At 44.4% G+C, this 19109-nt stretch overlaps 1 protein-coding gene across 8 annotated transcripts in view; it reads left to right on the forward strand.

Moving 5' to 3' along the window:
- The window catches only part of Nckap5 (NCK associated protein 5), a 1008915-nt gene that overhangs the window by 753203 nt on the left and 236603 nt on the right, over nt 1–19109 (forward strand). For 7 of the 8 annotated variants that reach the window (XM_029563242.1, XM_029563241.1, XM_017797976.2 and 4 more), the window contains one exon: nt 8391–8459. The exons of the other annotated variant lie outside the window; for it this stretch is intronic. In XM_029563242.1, coding sequence (XP_029419102.1) covers nt 8391–8459 — 69 coding nt within the window. The remainder of the gene's footprint in view (nt 1–8390; nt 8460–19109) is intronic. 8 annotated transcript variants of the gene reach the window in all.

Here is a 19109-nt window from a genome sequence, read left to right on the forward strand (position 1 = left end):
ATGAAACCGGGATTCCAACTGAGTTTTTGAAAATTAAGAATATTAATAGTGAATAAGGCCATACTCAACTATTTGTGGGGGCTTATTCCCCCTTTTTGTTTTTGTAATTGAATTTTTAGGTTTTGATGGTTGTGTTCTATAATGGGCTTGACCTTGGGGATTGTAGGGAATTGCTGTATTGTGTTGAATTCCTCAAAGTGAGACAAAATCTTGTAAATTTTTACTCAGAAAACATGGTCCATTATCAGTTTTAATTTGTTGGGACAGTCCCAATGTAGCAAAGCACTGGAGAAAATGAGACTGAGCATGTTTAGACTTCTCTCCTGTATGAGAGAACATACATTCTCTCCTAACAGGCATGTGAGAAGTGTCGATGGACACAAAAATAAACTTAAGCTTTCCAAAAGGAGCATAGTGTGTGACATCCGTTTGCCACAAGGAATTGGGTTTGAGTTTCCTGGGGTTTACCCCTGGCTGTTGCAGAGGCAGCACCTGTACACAATAAGCCATCTTGTCTGTCTCTGCATTGCCTTGGGATAAAAGCCCAGGCAATCCTTGGTGCCCCCTAAGATGCTGTAAGAAAATAGGGGCTTCTCTCTCTTTAAGGAGTGTATGAGTCTGAATACTGTCAGAAAGCAATGGCCATGAGTTCCTTGAATTGAGCTGCTTTTTGTTTCTCCACATCTGCCCCAGTCAGTGAAAACATTGTAGGCTTTTACTAAGGGCTCCCTTAGCCCTGGGATTCCACGAGCATTGCCGAGGGACTGTAACACTCAGGGACAGGGTGGATCCCCCACGACCTTCCCTGAACCCGGCCTTCCCAGCCGTCCTGGAGCCAGTTACAGCACACAGCCAACAGTAGTTTTTTGTTTTGTTTTGTTTGGTTTTGTTATTTTTAAATGCGCCCCTGACCCACACATGCGTTAGTTCAAGGCAGGTGGGGTGGGTGGCTTCTGCCACCATCCCCGTGCGCTGCACTCCACCCCGCCCTTCTGAAAAAGGCATCCATAGGTCCTGTTTTCATGGGTCCCAGGAGGCTCTGAAGCTGTCCAGGGCATACCTGAGGTGCCTGCTTTTTACTTTGGCCACTTTTGGTTTCACTTCTGTTCCATTTCTGCCTTCTTCCTCAAACTCTTCCCATGATTCCCATGTATCCCCAGTAAAAACATTAGCCCCAAGTAGCCAGAGAGCCAAATGAATCACCTCTGCCCAACCCTTTTGAGCTACTGGATCTGACAAATCCAATCCCCCGCTTTTATGCATATCTCTCAGCGCTTTAAGCACCAGGTCCTCAGACTTAAAAGTTGCTTTACCCATCTTTTCAGGTCTTGCTTACACCGAACTTCCCGATTGGCCCCAATCCGTTTTTCTCCTTTCTTTCTTCTTTCTTTTCTTCTTTCACCTTCCTTTGAGCACCATGCTGGGCACCAGTTGCTGGGGATTCGAGCCAGCGACCCCCCGGGCAGCGATGAATCAGGATGAGTAAGCACGCCATTCGCCAGCCCATGCCACCCCAAGTACTTGAAACACTCAGGCACAACGGGGAGCTTAGTCAAGCAGGGACTCATTTATTGCAGGTGTTACAGAGCTTATAAAGGCACCTGGAAATCCCCCCGCCCAAGGATGGTCATGTGCTGATCATGCACTCCTCAGCAGTACGGAAGTATTCTTCAGACTTTCAAAGCAAGTCAGGCCACGCCCCAGTAACTTCCTCTTGGACTTCTGCAAGGTGGGGCCTTTAGGTCCCCACACTTTGTTTTCACAAGGACCTGTAAGAAATTTTATAGATGAAGGGCTAGAGAGATTGCTCAATGGTTAAGAGCATATCCTGCTCTTTTAGAGGGCCTGAATTTGCTACACAGCACCCAGGTCAGTTGACTCACAACTGCCTGTAACTATAACTCCAAAGGATCTAATGCCCTCTTTTGGCCTCCGTGGGCATGTTCACACAAGGGCTGATGGCACATGCACACACATACATGCACAGAAAGAGAGAGATAGACACACACACACAAATAAGAAAAATAGACTAATTCTAAAAGCAAAGATCTTTTACATATGAAACTAGAAATATTTAGAGATGACTGAAATTTGGAGCCATGGAGACATCATCCTCAGTGGGAAATCCACTCAGTTAGGAAGAAAGTCTAGCAAACATTTTTAACACCATGGAAGAGAAAGCCAAACACAAAGATCCATCACTACATATACTTGAACATTCTAATTGTGTCCTCTGGGTATACTGACTTAATAGCATATTTAAAATGGGAACATGGTGTGTTCTAATTTCTATAATTCTCAATAATAATACCTACATTTTTCTTTCTTTCCAGCTTATCCCTTCCCAAACCTTCTTAACAAATATTCACTATTTCTTTAAATCTGTTTCCTTACCTGTTATCTCCTATTGGAATTAGATTAATCCTGAATCTCTAATAAGTGCCAATGGATTAAAGAGAATCATGAGTTCAAGATCATTTTAGCTCTGCCAGCATAATTGTCAAAATATCCACTGTCTCCTGGAATGTGTGGGATTGCATCAATTAAATCGGTCTCTGTAACTGAGCACAGTAGCCATAAATGTGACTACTGTGTGTTCACCAGCACCCTCACTGTATTTAATTTGCCAGGCTGTAATGGATTGTCAGAGCAGTAAACGGTGAGGCAGGTAATGTAAACTGTAATGATGGTAATTATCTGAATGGATCGATCATACTGTTATTGTAATGTGATACAGGTAGAGGCAACATGCAGACATCCCATATAAATTCCCATTTTCTATTTTATTTCCTTGCACAATTTTTCCAAGACATTGAAAGTGAAAACAACATAAACTGGCAGTCATGGTTCTATTTCCTTCCCCAATCTCTTTACTAACAGACCAGCAGATCCCACCAATGCTACATTTCTCCAAAGAAAGCATTCATTTTATAGAATTAGAATTCAGGCATTTACCATTTTAAATGGTGATACATAAAAATTTAACGTAGAAGTTACTTTAGTTGGCTAGTTGGTTCCCTTCATTGTGTGTGTATGTTTATGTGTTATGTGTGCATGCCTGTGTGGTTGTCTAGTGTCTGTACTTGTGTAAACCTTAGATGTTGCTCAACATTGTTTTTGATACAGTGACTCTCAGTGGCCTGGAACTTGCCAAGTAGGCTAGGTTGGTTGGTCAGCAAGCCCTAAGGATCTATGTGTCTCTGCGCTCTAGAATTGAGATTACAAGTTCATGTCACCACCTCAACTTTCTTATGTGTCTTCCCAAAGATTCAGGTCCTTGTGCTTATATGGCTGAGCTTTGTCCATCATTTTATAAGCTAAAGAACTGAGAAGCCAGCAGAGTGAAAGAACCTGCTGAAAGTTGCACTCTGTGACATTTCCTCCATTTCTATAAGAGAATGGACCTAGAGCCCAACTTTGTACTCTCACCTGGGTGAGGGGAGAACTAAGTGATTGTAGCAGTTCTGTGTCTGAATAGAACAGAAGCACGCCCTAGAAGAAACAGCAGCAAGCTAGGAAAACCTTCCAGTTATATTTGGGAAATAAAAATATAGTCTAGAGATGACCCATGCTAAAAGAAAATGTCAAGAAGAGTGAGCAGGCAGAGAGCAGGAGGGCTGTGTGGTATAGCAGATGTCTATGTGTCTGGTATAGCAGATGGTGAAAATCAAAGGAAGATGACAGGATCTCATACATGGGCTTGTTTCGGGTGCCCAGCCTTTTGACATCCCAGCATGATATTGTTATTCTACAAATGTGTTGGTCCATTTTTATAGCCATCCTGGAACATACGTGGACCAGTGGCCTCAGTTGTGTATGTTGGATTAGAGTATGTCAGGAGGTTTGCTAAAACAGGAATGCATTTCAGGAGAGCAAGTTTGAAGATGGGGTAAGAACTGAAACCGGAAGGAGAAACAGGTCCTGCGTCCTGGGACCAGAGGCTTGACTAAGTCAGATGGTCCCTCCTTGATGCAGGCTGAAGGAGAGCCTTCTAATGGAATTGTGATTTTGGAAACCTCCTAGAGGGTGTCTTTGACTTTTTTGCATCATTGTGATTTAACTGCTTCACACAAATTCATCATCAATTAAGTTAAAAAAGCTGGCCTGATTGCCATGCCTCACCCAAAGAAAACATTCAAGGAGATCTGTGAAATGTTGTCCTCTGGACATGACATGGCTCTTGCATACATGAACTCACAACACTTGTAGTTATTGGCACAAGATCAAGCCAGTTAAAAATTCCAGCATGGAATGGCAGGGGCTCCTGATGCCCATACCTCACCAAGGGGATATTGTAGTTGATGGCGACTGAGGGGAAGTCATTTTCTTTTTGGGGTGGCAACTTGTAGGCTGTTAATGCCCAGTGGATGACTCCCACACCATGCATGTATGGGCAGTACTAATTGGACTCAATAGGTTAAAAAAAATGAAGAAGGCACTGGAGAGATGGCTCAGTGGTTAAGAACACTGGCCGTTTTTGAATAAGACCTTGGTTTAAATCCCAGCACCCACATGGTGGCTAACAACCATCTGTAACTCCAGGTCCAGGGCATACATGCCCTCTTCTAACCTCTATGGGCACTACACGACACAGGTGCACTTACACACATGCAGGCATAACACTCATACACATAATATAAAAACTAATAATTTTTTAATGAAGGAAAAAGAAAACGTACATGAAGTTGGAAGGTAGATGTGTTGGGGTGCCCCTGGGAGAATTGGAGGGAGGGAGCCAGGGGTGGACATAAGCAGGATACATTATGTTGGCTGGGTGTGGGTCCAGGTCTCGCTGCTGGGCGGGTCTCTGGCTCTCCACGGCTGCCAGGTGCTGGGAGCTACAGATCGGAGTCCGCGGCGGTGGGGAGTGCAGGCTCTGCACCAAGACAGGCTGCCGGGTGCTGGCTGCTCTGCGGGTCGCTGCAAGCTGCTGGGTGGTCTGCGCCAATCTGCAGGGGGCTCAGGCTAGCTGCGGGATGCTCCCCCTGTGCCCGCGGTCATTGGCCACCGAACCACGAGGGCGGGGGAGTGCAGGAACGGAGAAGGCAGAATCGGGCGGGTGGGTGTTGACGGAACTCCTCCAGGAAGACTGCTCACAGGCTGGTCCCAGGCGCAGTGAAACACAGGATACAGCTCCGTTAGACTCAGTGATACAGCTCCGTTAGACTCAGTGATACAGCTCGGGTTTATTAGGGTGAAAACTAGAAGATATATAGTGTGGAGGCAGTAGCAAAAGCCTCAGCTGATAGGTGCTCTGTAGTATGCTTCATTTGCATGTGGCGGTGGGTTTCTATCAATCAGGCTGTCAGACAATGCCTGATTATCATATAGAAAAAAACCCGGTAGTTTCTATGCCAGAGGTCATGTTTCAGGTAAGGCATCTGTGATGGGCACTTCAAAGGTGAGCCAGGAAGAGAGTAGGAGGCGCCCCGCTGAAAAGGGGAGTCTCTCCATCAAATGCCGAGCCCCTTAGGCTATCCGAACATGGAGAAACTGCGACCCTAACAGCAGGGTTCCCCAACAACATTATATAGGGGTTGGATTTAGCTCAGTGGTATAGCACTTGTCTAACAAAAAACGGCCCTGGGTTCTGGTCACAAGCTCTGTGGAAAGAAAAAAAAAATCTCAAAAGACCAAAAACAAAATAAAATGAAAAGCAAGGCAGCAAGATACATTGTATACAGGTGTGCATGTGTGAATCTTTCAAAGAAAGTTAACAATAAACAGTTATAATTAAAGCTCAAATAAAACATAGGTAGCCCATGTCTTCCCATTGTTAAAACTAAAGAACTAAGATTTCAAATTGTTCTAAAGTAAGAAAATAAACATCAGAATCTACACATGTATTGTCACAAGCTTGTGTTACCAGGGGGTGGCAGAGGAAGGCCTGAGAGGAAATCACAGCCAGAATGAGAAAACCCAGGTTCCTAGGGTCAGCAGTGGCCACAGGTTGGGGAAGGGCTACTATTCTGGCTGAGGAGCAAGTCACAAACCTGCTGACCCAGCACTGTCTCAGAAGGGTGATGTGTCTGGGGAGAAGGAAGTGAAGGGGAGATGTAGCTTAGAGATGTGGTTGTAAAAGGGAAAGGGAAAGAGGCCAGATAACAAAATGCTGTGGAAATAAAGGCAAATGAAAGACTAGTCTCCATCTATCACTGTCTACTATCAAGAGGCCAAAATAAGGGTAGCAGGGAGGGTCCAAGAATCTCTGGAGTGTGGAGAGATGGCTCAGTGAAGTGCCTGCCACGGAAGCATGGGACCTGAGTTAGGACTCCAGCACCCACATAAAAAGTCCAGCTGGCAGTATGCCCCTGTAATCCCAGCTCTGTGGGGGCAGGAGGAGACAGGATCCCTGGGGCTTCGTGCCTAGCAGCCTAACTGAATTAAATAGTAAGTTGCAAAATGGCTGAGGATGAGATGCCCTGATGTCAACTTCTGTCCTTTGCCTTTATAAACACATACATGTTCACATGCACATACTCAAATTAATTAATAAAAGAATCCTGAGAAAAGGTAAAGTCAAAGGGAAGTCATGATTGTATATGTAATTATGAGAGAAGGCAAAGGCTATTATTTCAATGAGACATTAAGGGAAAGAGAAATGGGGAGTGAACTCTATTAAAAACAAAACCTGTAAGATACAGGCAGGCCTAGGGTAGGAGAGAGAGGAAGCCTCACTGTATATGTGTCCCTCGGTGTATCTTCGTCTTATGGAATAATGCTTATATTTAACACCTTGAGAACAATAAAATTAAATCATAATGTGGAGAAATTAGAACTGAATGCTGTCAGAAACAAATGCAGTGAATTCCATAACCACCACTGAAGGTGGGTGGAGAACCAACCTGGTCACCTTTGAGCAGGGAATTTTTATTTTATGCCTTCATTCTAAAGAAAGAACATATACTCAGGTCTCCTTAGCACTGTTTTTCATAGTGTCACGGTTATGTGTGTGCTGTGGAGGTAGAACGAACCAGTAAATACGGTACTGTTGGGAGCCTAGGTTCTCATTGTACAGAAAGGATAATCCAGATATGAAAAGAAATGGAGAGAACAGAGACAACTCAGAGGTTCCTGAATCCCTGATGGCCCACCCCAGGGTGGATGACAGCTCCTGAGAGCTGGAGCACCGTAGCTCTTTGCATGACCTGCAGGAAGCTCAGCAAGTCTCTCCCAGGCAGCTTGGCTGGTCTGAGTCTCCTCAGTAGTCCTTAATGCTTATAGAATCTTGGGGATGGAGCTTTGTGCATCTGGAAGTGAGCTGTTTACTTCCTGAGTCTTAAGGAGACTCCCTTTAGAATTTTCTGTCCCACAATGAGAGAGCATCTCTCAAGGCACCATTTCTGGATCCTTGTAACCTAACATGCACTAGGTTTTGCATTGATTACATTTTCCTTTCTTCCTATTCCACATAGTAGCCTAGTAACTGTCTGTAATAGTGTTGATTTTCAACTTGACAGACTCTAGAATCATCCAGGAAACAAGTCTCTAAAGGGCTATGCCTGTAGGGGAGTATTTTAATGACATTAATTGATACAGGGAGGCCATCTTGACTGTGGGCAGTGCATCCTGGACTGTGTAAAATGGAGAAAGTAAAATGAGCATGAGCATCCATTGCTCTGATTCTTAACTGTGGATGCCATGTGACTAGCTTCTTTAAGCCCCTGCTGCCTTGACTTCTCCTCCATGATGAATTGCCCCTTGAACTATGGATGAAAAAAAAAAAAAAAAACCCTTTCTCCCTTAAGTTGCAATTGTCAGCCTATTTTATCACAACAGGAAAAGAAACCAAGACACTGTATTCAGTCCTCCCAGGAGCCCACAGCTCCAGGAGCATGAAAGCTATAATTAAAGGAAGCAAGGTGGGAAGAGATGCTTCAGAACTATTCAAGCTGTGCCTTTCTCCTTGTCTTATGTTTAGAAGTCATTGGTTAGCAACAAGAATAACATGTTTAGTTTGTCTTTGGAGCTATGTGTTCGTGAATTTATGTGAGATTCTTATCAGTGGCCTCAACAAGTATTAGATGGTGAGACCATGACGGTCTTAATGTAGTGGATTTAAGCATTTCTTACATTTACATTTCATAGAGTAAAAGATAAATACTGTCATCTTTCTATGGAATGCTCTCTCACAGAGCCCTCATTTGATTTTCTACCTGTTCAGAATATCAAGTTTTGCATTTCTTAAAATCATAATGTATGAGCAAGCCGGTAAGACAGAAGTCATCCCTGAGATACTTATAATAGCACTTAGAGCAAACTTGTCAAAGGTACTTCCAAGAGATTATCTGGGGTCCTGAGGAGATATATTTAGCAACGGTATTGAATGAGTTGTCACATAACACAACATTTCATTGATTTGTGGGTGTTATTTCTGTATCTTACTGCAGGCGGAGAATTCAGCTTTGGCTTTGGAAAATGAAAATCAAAGAGAACAGTATGAGCGATGTCTGGACGAGGTAAGGCTAGGTGAGAGGACTGGGGAAGAGGTTCAGCTTGTAAGGATCTTCTTCACATCCCAGGGCATTGGAGTGCTGTGCTCCACAGAACTTCAGTGTTCTTCTTAAAAACTGAAGGTGTAAACAGATGTCTCCTGAGAATTATTAGGCAGGCATGCAGCTCTCTCTCTCTCTCTCTCTCTCTCTCTCTCTGTCTCTCTCTCCCTCTCTCCCTCCCTCCCTCTCCATATGTGTATCTTCTCTCTCTCTCCCTCTCCCTCTCTCTCCCTCTCTCCCTCCTTCTCCATGTATCTTCTCTCTCTCTCCCTCTCTCCATCCCTCTCCATGTATCTTCTCTCTCCCTCTCCCTCTCTCTCTCCCTCTCTCTCACTACCTCCCTCTCCATGTGTATATCTTCTCCCTCTCTTCCTTCCTCCCTCCCTCCCTCCCTCCTTCTCCATGTGTGTATCTTCTCTCTCTCCTCTCTCTCCCTGCCACCCTCCCTCCCTCCCTCCCCCCCTCTCCATGTGTGTATCTTATCTCTCCCCCTCCATCCCTCCCTCCCTCTCCATGTGTGTATCTTCTCTCTCTCCCTCTCTCCCTCTCCCTCTCTCACTCCCTCCCTCTCCATGTGTGTATCTTCTCTCTCTCCCTCTCCCTCTCTCCCTCTCCCTCTCTCTCCCTCTCTCCCTCCCTCCCTCTCCATGTGTGTATCTTTCTCTCTCCCTCTCTCCCTCCCTCCCTCTCCATGTGTGTATCCTCTCTCTCTCCCTCTCTCCCCCTTCCCCCTCTCTCCCTCCTTCTCTTACTTCCCTCTGTTCTCTGCCCCTCTCTCTACTATTCCTCTCTCACATCGCTCTCTCCTATCCTTCACTTTCCCCCTGCCAACCAACCCCCTTTGTTTTCTCCCTCCATCTCTCTCTCCCTCTTTCCCATCCCTGCCCCTCCCCTGTAGGGCTCAAAGGACATCTGTAATTCCTCTGGATTATTTAGTGTCTTTCACATTTTGGGTGTGCATCACCATTTGAGAAATTCCTTCTGTCCAGGAAGTGTGATCTTGGGCCCTGAATAGGGGGAAAAAGCATATCAGGGGCACCTGCATATACAATTGGATGCATTCTCTGAGAAGCAAATCCTTGATGGCGAATCCCTGATAGGATAGGTGGGACAGTGTTCATAGTTGGTCGCCTGAGGGGAAAAATCAGCAAGTTTAGCACAAACCAAAAGAGAAAGGAAAGTCGGGGGAAAAATTTGAGTGGATCGGAAGACAATCAGGCCCCTAGCAGGAGTAAACTTGATACATATTATCCGATAATGATGGTGAGATGAGGGCAGAGATGGCGGTCATTGGAGTGTCTGAGAGGAGAGGGCTAATGCCTGCTCAGAGCTCTCATCCTTCTTCAACATCACCTCACACTGTGAGGCACAGGGAACATCCACATTGTGTCATCCTGCCATGATTAGCCATTGACCACACTGAATTCTCCTTGGGGACTCTACCATGCTGGAGTCATTATTTAAATAGATGACTTTTTAAATATCTGCCCAATGCCCTAAAACTCTCACACATTCTGGGAGGTTCTGTTGGAGATTTGTTAGTGTGTAGTTGAACAGATTTTAGAAAAACTGCACTTAATCTTATTCCATTGTTTTACTTGTAGGAATGACCAATATATTTTCAGATTTTTTTCACCTTGCTATCAGTTTAAACAATGTTTTCCCCATGAAGTCCTCTTTGTATCGCTTATCCTTTCCACCTAGTCCATTCCCTCTCCTCTCACACTGTCCCAGAAGCTGATATATTGGGCCATGAAGTACACAGGCCAGAATCCCAGCTATAACCCATTCTACCACCTTCTTCCTCTCTTGTCCTTCATATTGATGTGCTCTCCATCTTCTAAGTATGGATGTATTGGGAATTTGCATATGCCCACACCACTAGTTCTGTCTAGGCTGGACTTCAGTGTTTTTGCTACTAGAATTCACCATGTAACCATGTGACCTTGAACTCCTGATCCCCCTGTGCCTACACCTCCCAAATGCTGGGATTACAAGCAGGTGCCACCATGTCTGGATTATAAGGTTCTGGGATCAAACCTATGGCCTTATGCATGCTAGATAAGTACTCTATAAACTTGGTCTATAGTCCTAACTCCCCACAAGTAGTAATTAAAAGCCTAGTGCTCTGAAGCATTATTCTCCCCTGGGAGGCTTGTGAGGAATTCAGACTCTTAGGACCCATGTGTAACCTGCAAAATCCCAGGCTCACTCAGAGTCAGCTATTTGTGCCAGGAGGTTCTCCAGCAGATGTCCATATACATTGCTCATGCAATCCTGTACTCATAGCTCAGATCCCTCAGCACTTTGCACTTGATACTTATATGTTGTTGGAGAACTCTTAAAATGTACCTAAAATTTATTAATATTCAGTATTTCATTTGTAAATATTTCTAGCCATTTACATTGGTTACTCAAGCAAAATGTTATTTACAGTCTTCTGCCCTACTGAGACTCAAAAACACAAGAATGTGGCTTGATAGATAGCTTAGTCAATAAAGTACACATACTGACCTGAGTTTAACCCCCAGAACCCATACAAAAACCAAGCATGGTGGTAGGTTTGTAGTCTCAGCACTGGGAAGACAGAGACAGATGGATCCCTAGGGCCAAGTGTAGTCTACTTGGTCAGTTCCAGGACAAGAGGCCCTGACTCAAAAAATGAGGTGGGCAGTGACACCTGACACTGAGGTTGACTTCTGACCTCCACACAATGATTGCATGTACACTCACACACAGACACAGACAGACAGACAGACAGACAGACACAGAGACACAGGGAGAGACAGAGACAGAGACAAAGAGAACAGGAATGATCATTTCAGCATCCAAAGGAAAAAAATTGGAGAAGTTAGTTGACATAAAAGCTGGCAAACAGACTCAAGATCTGATGAGGCCAGTTCAGCTTTCCTCACCTCTGATCCCCAGGCTCTTGGTCCAATCAAAGTCTAGGGCAAAAACGACCAAATAATCCAAGGCTGTTTAAAGGAACCAATAATGCTCTTGGGCCATAGGTATTGATCAGATCTGTTTCACTTTCGCCTCTGCACAGAAATATCCAACAAGACATTATCTGTATTCAGCAGTCAAATTCATGTGGCTCACACCACAGAGCATCACAACTTTCACACGGATGAAAGGTCATCTCTTCCCGTGCACTGAAAAGCTCACAGCATTCCTGTAACCATAATCTGACCAATGGAGATGTGGCAGTCACTTCGGTGCAAACATGAGGACCTGAGTTTCATGCTTAGAAACCATGTAAAATGCTAGGCACAGGAGCACAAGCCTATTATCTCAATGCTGTGGAGATAAATAGGAGGATCCCCAGGGCTTACTGGCCAGCCACTTTTGCCAAATCTGTGAGCTCCAGGTTCAGTGGGAGAAACTGTCTCAAAAAATTAAGTTGGAGTTCATATGTGTAACTGACCAGCTGATTAGAAAACTTTTCTTTGACATAGATAGATAGATGATAGATAGATAGATATAAAACATATGTATATATATATGCATAATAAAGTACATTAAATTAGATGGGGGTAGTAAGGGGAGGTAGAGATAGGGAAAGGAATCTCAAAATACCATCAAATTGTATGAAAATCACAAAAATTCAATAGAAAATGAAAAGAATAATAATAAAATTTAACTTGGACAAGTGATTGAGGAAGACACCCGATGCCAATCCCTGGCTTCCAGATGCACATGAAAACATGCACATGCACCCTCACCCACAAGCACACACATGTGCACAAAGCTAAACCATCCTCTGTTCCCCACGTATTCTCAAGTGCTTTCTGTGTGGGTTTCTACACACAATTTTCTTCCTCGAAATCATTTCCTGCAGTTTCTACTGAAGGCAGGATTTTTGGAGGGAGAGTCCCTCTGTTCCTAATTGCAGAAATTAGCAGTTGCCAGAGAGGTGATTTACAACAAAGAGCCACCTCTGAGCTACACAAATGTTTTGTATTCATGAATATCGGCCGCTGATTACACATGCCAGTTGTTCTGTAACTAATTGCACAAGGTAGACCATCTATTTCCAAGCTTTGTAAGAGAAAGCTCTCGGAGGGGTAGTTCCATGCAGTAATAATGCCAAGTGGAAATTCTTTCCGAGGCTTTTTATACTAATTAGCCTAACTAACAAGGTAAGGCCTTATGTAAGTTATTTCCTGGCTAGTAAGTTTCATAAACATACTTGGGTGGGTAATGCATGAATTTAAAGATGCTTCAATCCTTTTTGTCCTGTTGGTTGTTTTCTGGGAAGTGGAAAATGTTGAGGATTTAAGGGAAACAATTGGGAATCTGAAATTCTGTCTGGGTTTTGCTAAATGTGAGTGTTTACTAGAAGCAAGCAGAGCTTGTGCATAGATAGGTATGTATACCTTCTCACACACCTTAGTGGCGTGCATGTGCACACACACACACACACACACACACACACACACACTGACACCCTGACTTATTAGGCACACACACAAACCCATGCACATAAATACATAGGTATACACACACAGACACACACACACACACACACACACACACACACAAAATCTTGCTTCTTTGTAGTACAAAGGCAACATCAAGGATTACCCTCATTTTTCCCTGAGAGTGTTTGTGCTTGAATCTGTAGTTTCTTAGTCTAAACTGTCTGACAGACAGTTTACTGCCAACTGCTGAATTGTTATTTATTCATAGTATTGCCTTAGTCACAATTCCTTCCAGACCAACTATTCCACATACAGAGGTATAATGGCTTATAAAAGTAAATTCAATAACATCCCCTGAAATCTCTGCATTGCCTTCAGATGGATTCAATGGTAACATACACACTTTTGCTGTGTATCACCTCATACAAGCCCCAGGAGCCCATGGTAACTCCAGACTGTCAGAAGAGAGGGGGTTGGAAGATCACAGAGTAAGGACTGAAAGAAGCTCCTGGGTGCACTGAGCACTTGAGGGACAGAAGGCAGTCAGCAGGAATGGGGTTGCACAGCAATGACAGCCCAACCCTGCGTGGAGAGGTCATGGAGCAGGAACAAGTGGTATGGGCGCAGGTCCAGAACAGTAGCAGCTGTCAAGGTTACCTGCAGGTTGAATTTGCCCAGGAAACTCTGTGTGTGTGAGTGTGTGTGTGTGTGTGCCTCTGTTTGACTGTGTGCATGTGGCGTCCAGAGACTGCTGTCAGGTGTCTTCTTCAATCACCCTGTACCTTTTCCTGTCAGCCTTTCACTGATCCTGGAGCTCACTGATTCAGCTAGTCTAGCTGGCCAGCAAGCCCTGGGGATCCTCCTGTGTCTGCCTCCCCAGCACTGGGATTAAAACATTAGATTCCACACTTGATTCCTTAGTTGGGTGGTGGGGCTTGAACACAGGTTTTCATGCTTTCAAAGCAAGCATTTTGCCCACTGAACCACCTGCCCAGCCCCCTGCCTGGGGAGCTTTTGAGATGCTGTTTGGTTGTATTATGTCCTATCCCAGAGCTTCTGATTAGGCTCTGCTCTGATGTGGAGCCTGGACATTCACATCTTTAAAGCCCACCAGGGTTAAAATATTCAGCCAAGGTTAACAACCACTGCAAGGAGGTTTTGTGAGTTCTGTGCTTGGGGACCATTTTCAGAAAATGTGGGTAAGCAAATGGTACACTGGAGGCAAGCTTCCATAGGAAAGCTTGGACCCGTGTAGAAATTCTGGAGTTATTCTGAGTTAATAAAAATCTAGAAACTCAGGGTGTGGTGACCATGGCTATAATTCCAATACTTGAAAGGAAGAGGCAGGAGGAGCAGATGTTCAAGATCATTTTTGGCTACATAGTGAGTTCTAGTGCAGCCTAGGCTATATTAGATCCTTCTGTAAAAAATTTTTTTTAAATGAAGAAAGGGGGCTGGGCGTGGTGGCGCAGGCCTTTAATCCTAGCACTCTGGAGGCAAAGGCAGGCGGATCTCTGTGAGTTCAAGGACAGCTGGGGCTACAGGGAGACCCTGTCTCAAAAATGAAGAAAGGAAAGGAGAGAGGAAGGAAAGAAGGAAAAGGAGGGAAGCGGGGAGGGAGGGAGGGTGAGGCAGTTCTCACTGTCTCTGTGATCTAGATGCTGTGTGCCTAGGCTGGGCTGAGGAATCCTTACCAGGACATTCTCAGACACATCCCACATCAAGGTCCTACATCATCTTTAAAATCAGCATCTCAGTAATGCAGAAGGAACACAACCTGCTCCTGGCTTTCACAGGTTCCAGGTGTCCTCTTCCATGAATGGGTCATGAGATGAGCACATGCCTGACCTTTCTGGTCTGCCCCTTGAGGCAGGACCTCTGAACTTTATGCCATTTTTTTACCCAGGACCCAGCATGAATCTCTGCCCACAGGAACTGTTTAATGCCTGTTTGTTAAATGACTAATTAATAACAGAGAGAAAACAGCAGAACATTAATTTCCAAGTTGTCTTCTTGCAATCCCACGTACATTTAGACTAACACCTTCAGTTATCTCTTCTGAGGTAAAAAGGCATCTATTATGCATCAACCCCAAACTCAATCCAAAGGCTAAGTCATCTGGGAAAAAAGAAGAAATAAAGACTAATTTGAATCTGAAGATACCTCATGGTCTCTGGCTGAGGAAGACTCAAGGGTCCAACACTGCCATAGCTGCCCTTGTCCGGTGGTACAGGGAACTTGGTATCTCACTTTATCTGGCAAGACAGATATACAAAATAAATGGATGGGACTATAGGTCAGTGTGTTTGCCTTCCATGCAGGAAGCCCTGGGTTCTGTCCCCAGTACTTTGTAAACCAATCATGGTGGTGCAGGCCTATAATCCCACCATTATGGAGCTGGAGGTGGGAAGATGGGAAGTTCAAGGTCATCTTTGGCTAAATTAGAGATTGAGGCCAACCTGGGCTATATCACATTCTGTCTTTAAAAAAATAATGATAAAAGAATGATATAGATGCTTAGTAACTTACATTTGTGTGTGCATATCACAGGAATGTGCACAAACTCATCACACACACACACACACACACACACACACACACACACACACACTTCATTCTTTTACAAAAATAAAATCCCCTGTTCTTCACTGCTTACCTGACAGGGCAGCCTGCCCTCTGCAGTTCCCGCCTAACTCCATTTGCCATTGATGGAGTGACTCGTCTGCATCTGGCCTGTCCTGGGTGGTTCTCTGATTCCGTGGATCATCTACTTTCCTCACAGCTTCAGGGACTGAGGGTTCCCAAGTTTTATGAATCAGGAGAGTTCTCCATTCTAATATGTCACTGTGTCAGAAATACACGCCATCTGTGATGTCAGTCTGGTGTGTATATGCATCTGTGTGTACATCAGTATATATTCGTGTTTGAAGGTGCATGTGTGTGTGAGCATGCATGTGGAAGCCAGAGGTCAGCCCCAGGTATCATACATTCCTCAGGTGCTGCCTACCTTTCTTTCTTTCTTTCTTTCTTTCTTTCTTTCTTTCTTTCTTTCTTTCCTTTCTTCCTTCCTTCTCTCTCTTTCTTCCTCTCCCTCCCTCTCTCTATTTATTTAAATATTTTATTTATTTTTATTTTATGTGTATAAGTGTACTGACGGCTTGTATATAAGTGCACCCATGTTGTGCAATGCCCACAGAGGTCAGAGGTGTCAGATCTCCTGGAACTAGAGTTATAGATGGTTGTTAACCTCCATGTGGGTACTAGGAATTGAGCCTGGGTCCTCTGTAAAAGCAGTCAGTGCTTTTAACCACTAAGCCATCTCTTTAGACCTTATTTATTTTGAGACCAGTTCTCTCTCTGATCTGGAGCTTGCCAAATAGGCTAGGCTAGGTGACTGCCAAGTCTTAGGGATCTGCCTGTCTCAGCCTCCCTAGCACTATTCACCACGTATGGGCCCTCCCCCATTGTGTGCGTGCGTGTATGTGTGTGTGTGTGTGTGTGTGTGTGTGTGTGTGTTGTGTGTGTGTGTGTGTGTGTGTGATGTGTATGTGTGTAGCACACATGTATAGGTGCATGGAGATTACAAGAATGCATCACCACGTATGGGCCCTCCCCCATTGTGTGCATGCGTGTGTGTGTGTGTGTGTGTGTGTGTGTGTGTGTGTGTGATGTGTATGTGTGTAGCACACATGTATAGGTGCATGCATGTGGAGGCCTGAGGATGATGTTGGCAATTATTCTTTATCTCTCTTTTATCTTATTCATTGAGGCAGGGTCTCTCAGTCAAACCCAGAGCTCACCAGTGTGGCTATTCTTGCTAGCTAGCTTGTTCTGGGGAGCCCATCTTCTCCTTTAAAGGCAGGGATTACAGGTGTGCCAGCATGCCTATATGTCATTTCCATGGGTTTCTGGGGATCTGAAGATCCTCAAACATGCTGTGGTAAGTACTTTAACTCCTGAGACATCTGTGATTAAACTCAGGTCCTCATGCTTACAAGGTAAGCACTTTACCGACTGAGTTATCTCCCCAACTCCTGGATCCAAATTTTTGTGACTCTTCTGCTGTCCCCACCAGCTTCAGTCCAGAGCATAGGAAGTCCTTCTATAATGTATTTTTGAAAACAGATTTTTTTTCAACTAGATTTTTAAGTTACCATGCTATGTACGATGAAGTTACCCATGGGGGCAGAAAAACCTCACAACAGGCAGTGGGGGAGGGCTATCTATGCATGATGATCTTTTACTCCCTCTGAGGACCAGCCTACAGCTTCTAGCCCCCCACTCCATGGGGGCCTTTGAGCCTTCTCAAATAGGCAGGACTTGGCTGTCCCTGAGAAAATTCCCTAGTGCGGTTTCTCATACAGCTGGGTGGGGGCTGTTTTGGAGTCAAATAACAGAGAATTCAGCAGTTTTTCCTTCTCCTTACTCTGCCCCCTCTCCTCACTCTGCCCCCTTCCACAGCAGTACCTGGAGGAATAGGGACCCATAGGAAATGGAAAAAGCAAAACCAGGCATGGTGGGAAGCATTTGTAATCCCAGTGCTGGGGAAGAAGAAACAGCAGGATCCCCAGAGCTCACTTAGTACATTGTAGGAGGAAGAGCTAAGTCATGTGTGGGTAGAAATGTATTATTTCTGACAGAATTACCACCGAGAAGGAAAGACCGGGTCTGAGTCTCCTGGGTATACCCATTTTGCCTACAGACCTGCTCTGTCTCCATGCACAGCTGTGAGGTCTCTACAAGGAATCCGGGCAAGGTTGTCACACAAGCCAGGGGCAGAAGGACTGTCAGCTTTGCTGCATGTGCCTCAGGTCCCCCTGGCCCAGGCCAGCTGCTATTTTCCTTTGCTTTGGAGAGGAAACTGGCAGGTGCCCCTGGAAGTTATTTGTTCTCATTAGCTGAGCCTGCAAGTCTGTGATTATCTGCAACCCAAGAGCTGAGGGAGTGTGATTGGAGCATTATGGGTAGGGGCCCATGTCCAGTATCATCTTGTGCTGCTATTACAGACTGAAGACACAAACTCTGAATATCAGCTCCACTGATGCACCTGGGAGGTTTAGCCATTGGGATAGTAAGAAAACTAAGAAATTGTCTTCACAGATAGTAACATCACTACAACCTTCCACAAAGAACCTATGAGTCCTTCTGGGTCATCCAATCCCACCTCAGTAGCTACAAAAATAATGTATTAATGGAACTTTGTTCAATTTTCAGGTAGAGCAAACAATTCTTGAAAGAACGTGCCAGAGGGAACCATGTCCCAGACAGAGTCCATAAGCCCACCAGGCAGGGAGTCAGATTGCACAGATATAACATATTTCCTCCTGTGGGCTGTAATGGTTAGGATATTACTCTGTGTCCCTCATTAAATCATGGGTACATCTGTTTTATGTGACCGCTGTTAACATACAGTGGCTTAAGAGAGCAACCAGTTTGGAAGAAGAAAAGAAAATATTGATATTAGACAGTTTTATGAGCATGTAAATCAAATCCAAGTTTGAAATTTTTTTAAAAAAGTAAATTATTTATAGTCTGAATTAACTCTGGTACGTTGTTCTCTGATTCTGCCTGTCTGGACAGCTCAAGTCTTCTGTTTTCCTTTATGCGCCAACAATAAAATAGGTGTGGTATTATCTGACTTTTAAGTTCTCTACTACTTATAAATTGGAATGGATGTTTAAAAACTCCAAGATTTGGGAGTTAGGGAGATGGCTTATTCTGTAACGTGTTTGCTGTGCAAGCATGCAGATCTGACTTCTGATCCCCAGTATTCGCATAAAAGATAGGCATGTGGTCATACACTGTTATATAACCACAGAACTTGGGGAAAAGGGGTGAGAGAGTCACTGGTTAGCCATTCTAGTCAAGCAGACCATCTTGAGCTTCTATAAGAGAGCCTGTCTCAAAAAATAAGGGAGAATGTGGGGCTGGAGAGAGATGGCTCAGTGGTTAAGAACACTGGTTGTTCTTGCAGAAGACCCAGGTTCAAATCTCAGCACCCACATAGCAGCTAACAACTGTCCGTAACTCCAGTTCCAGGGGATCCGACAGCCTCTTCTGTTCTCCACAGGCATTGCATGACACGGGTGCACTTATCTACATGCAGGCAATACACTCATACACATAAAATAAAAATAATAAATAAAAATATTTTTTAAAAAATAAGTGAGAATGTGATTGAAGTAGA

This window comes from Nannospalax galili, unplaced genomic scaffold (genome assembly GCF_000622305.1).
Source record: "Nannospalax galili isolate Female #2095 unplaced genomic scaffold, S.galili_v1.0 scaffold995, whole genome shotgun sequence".
Classification (NCBI taxonomy): Eukaryota; Metazoa; Chordata; class Mammalia; order Rodentia; family Spalacidae; genus Nannospalax; species Nannospalax galili.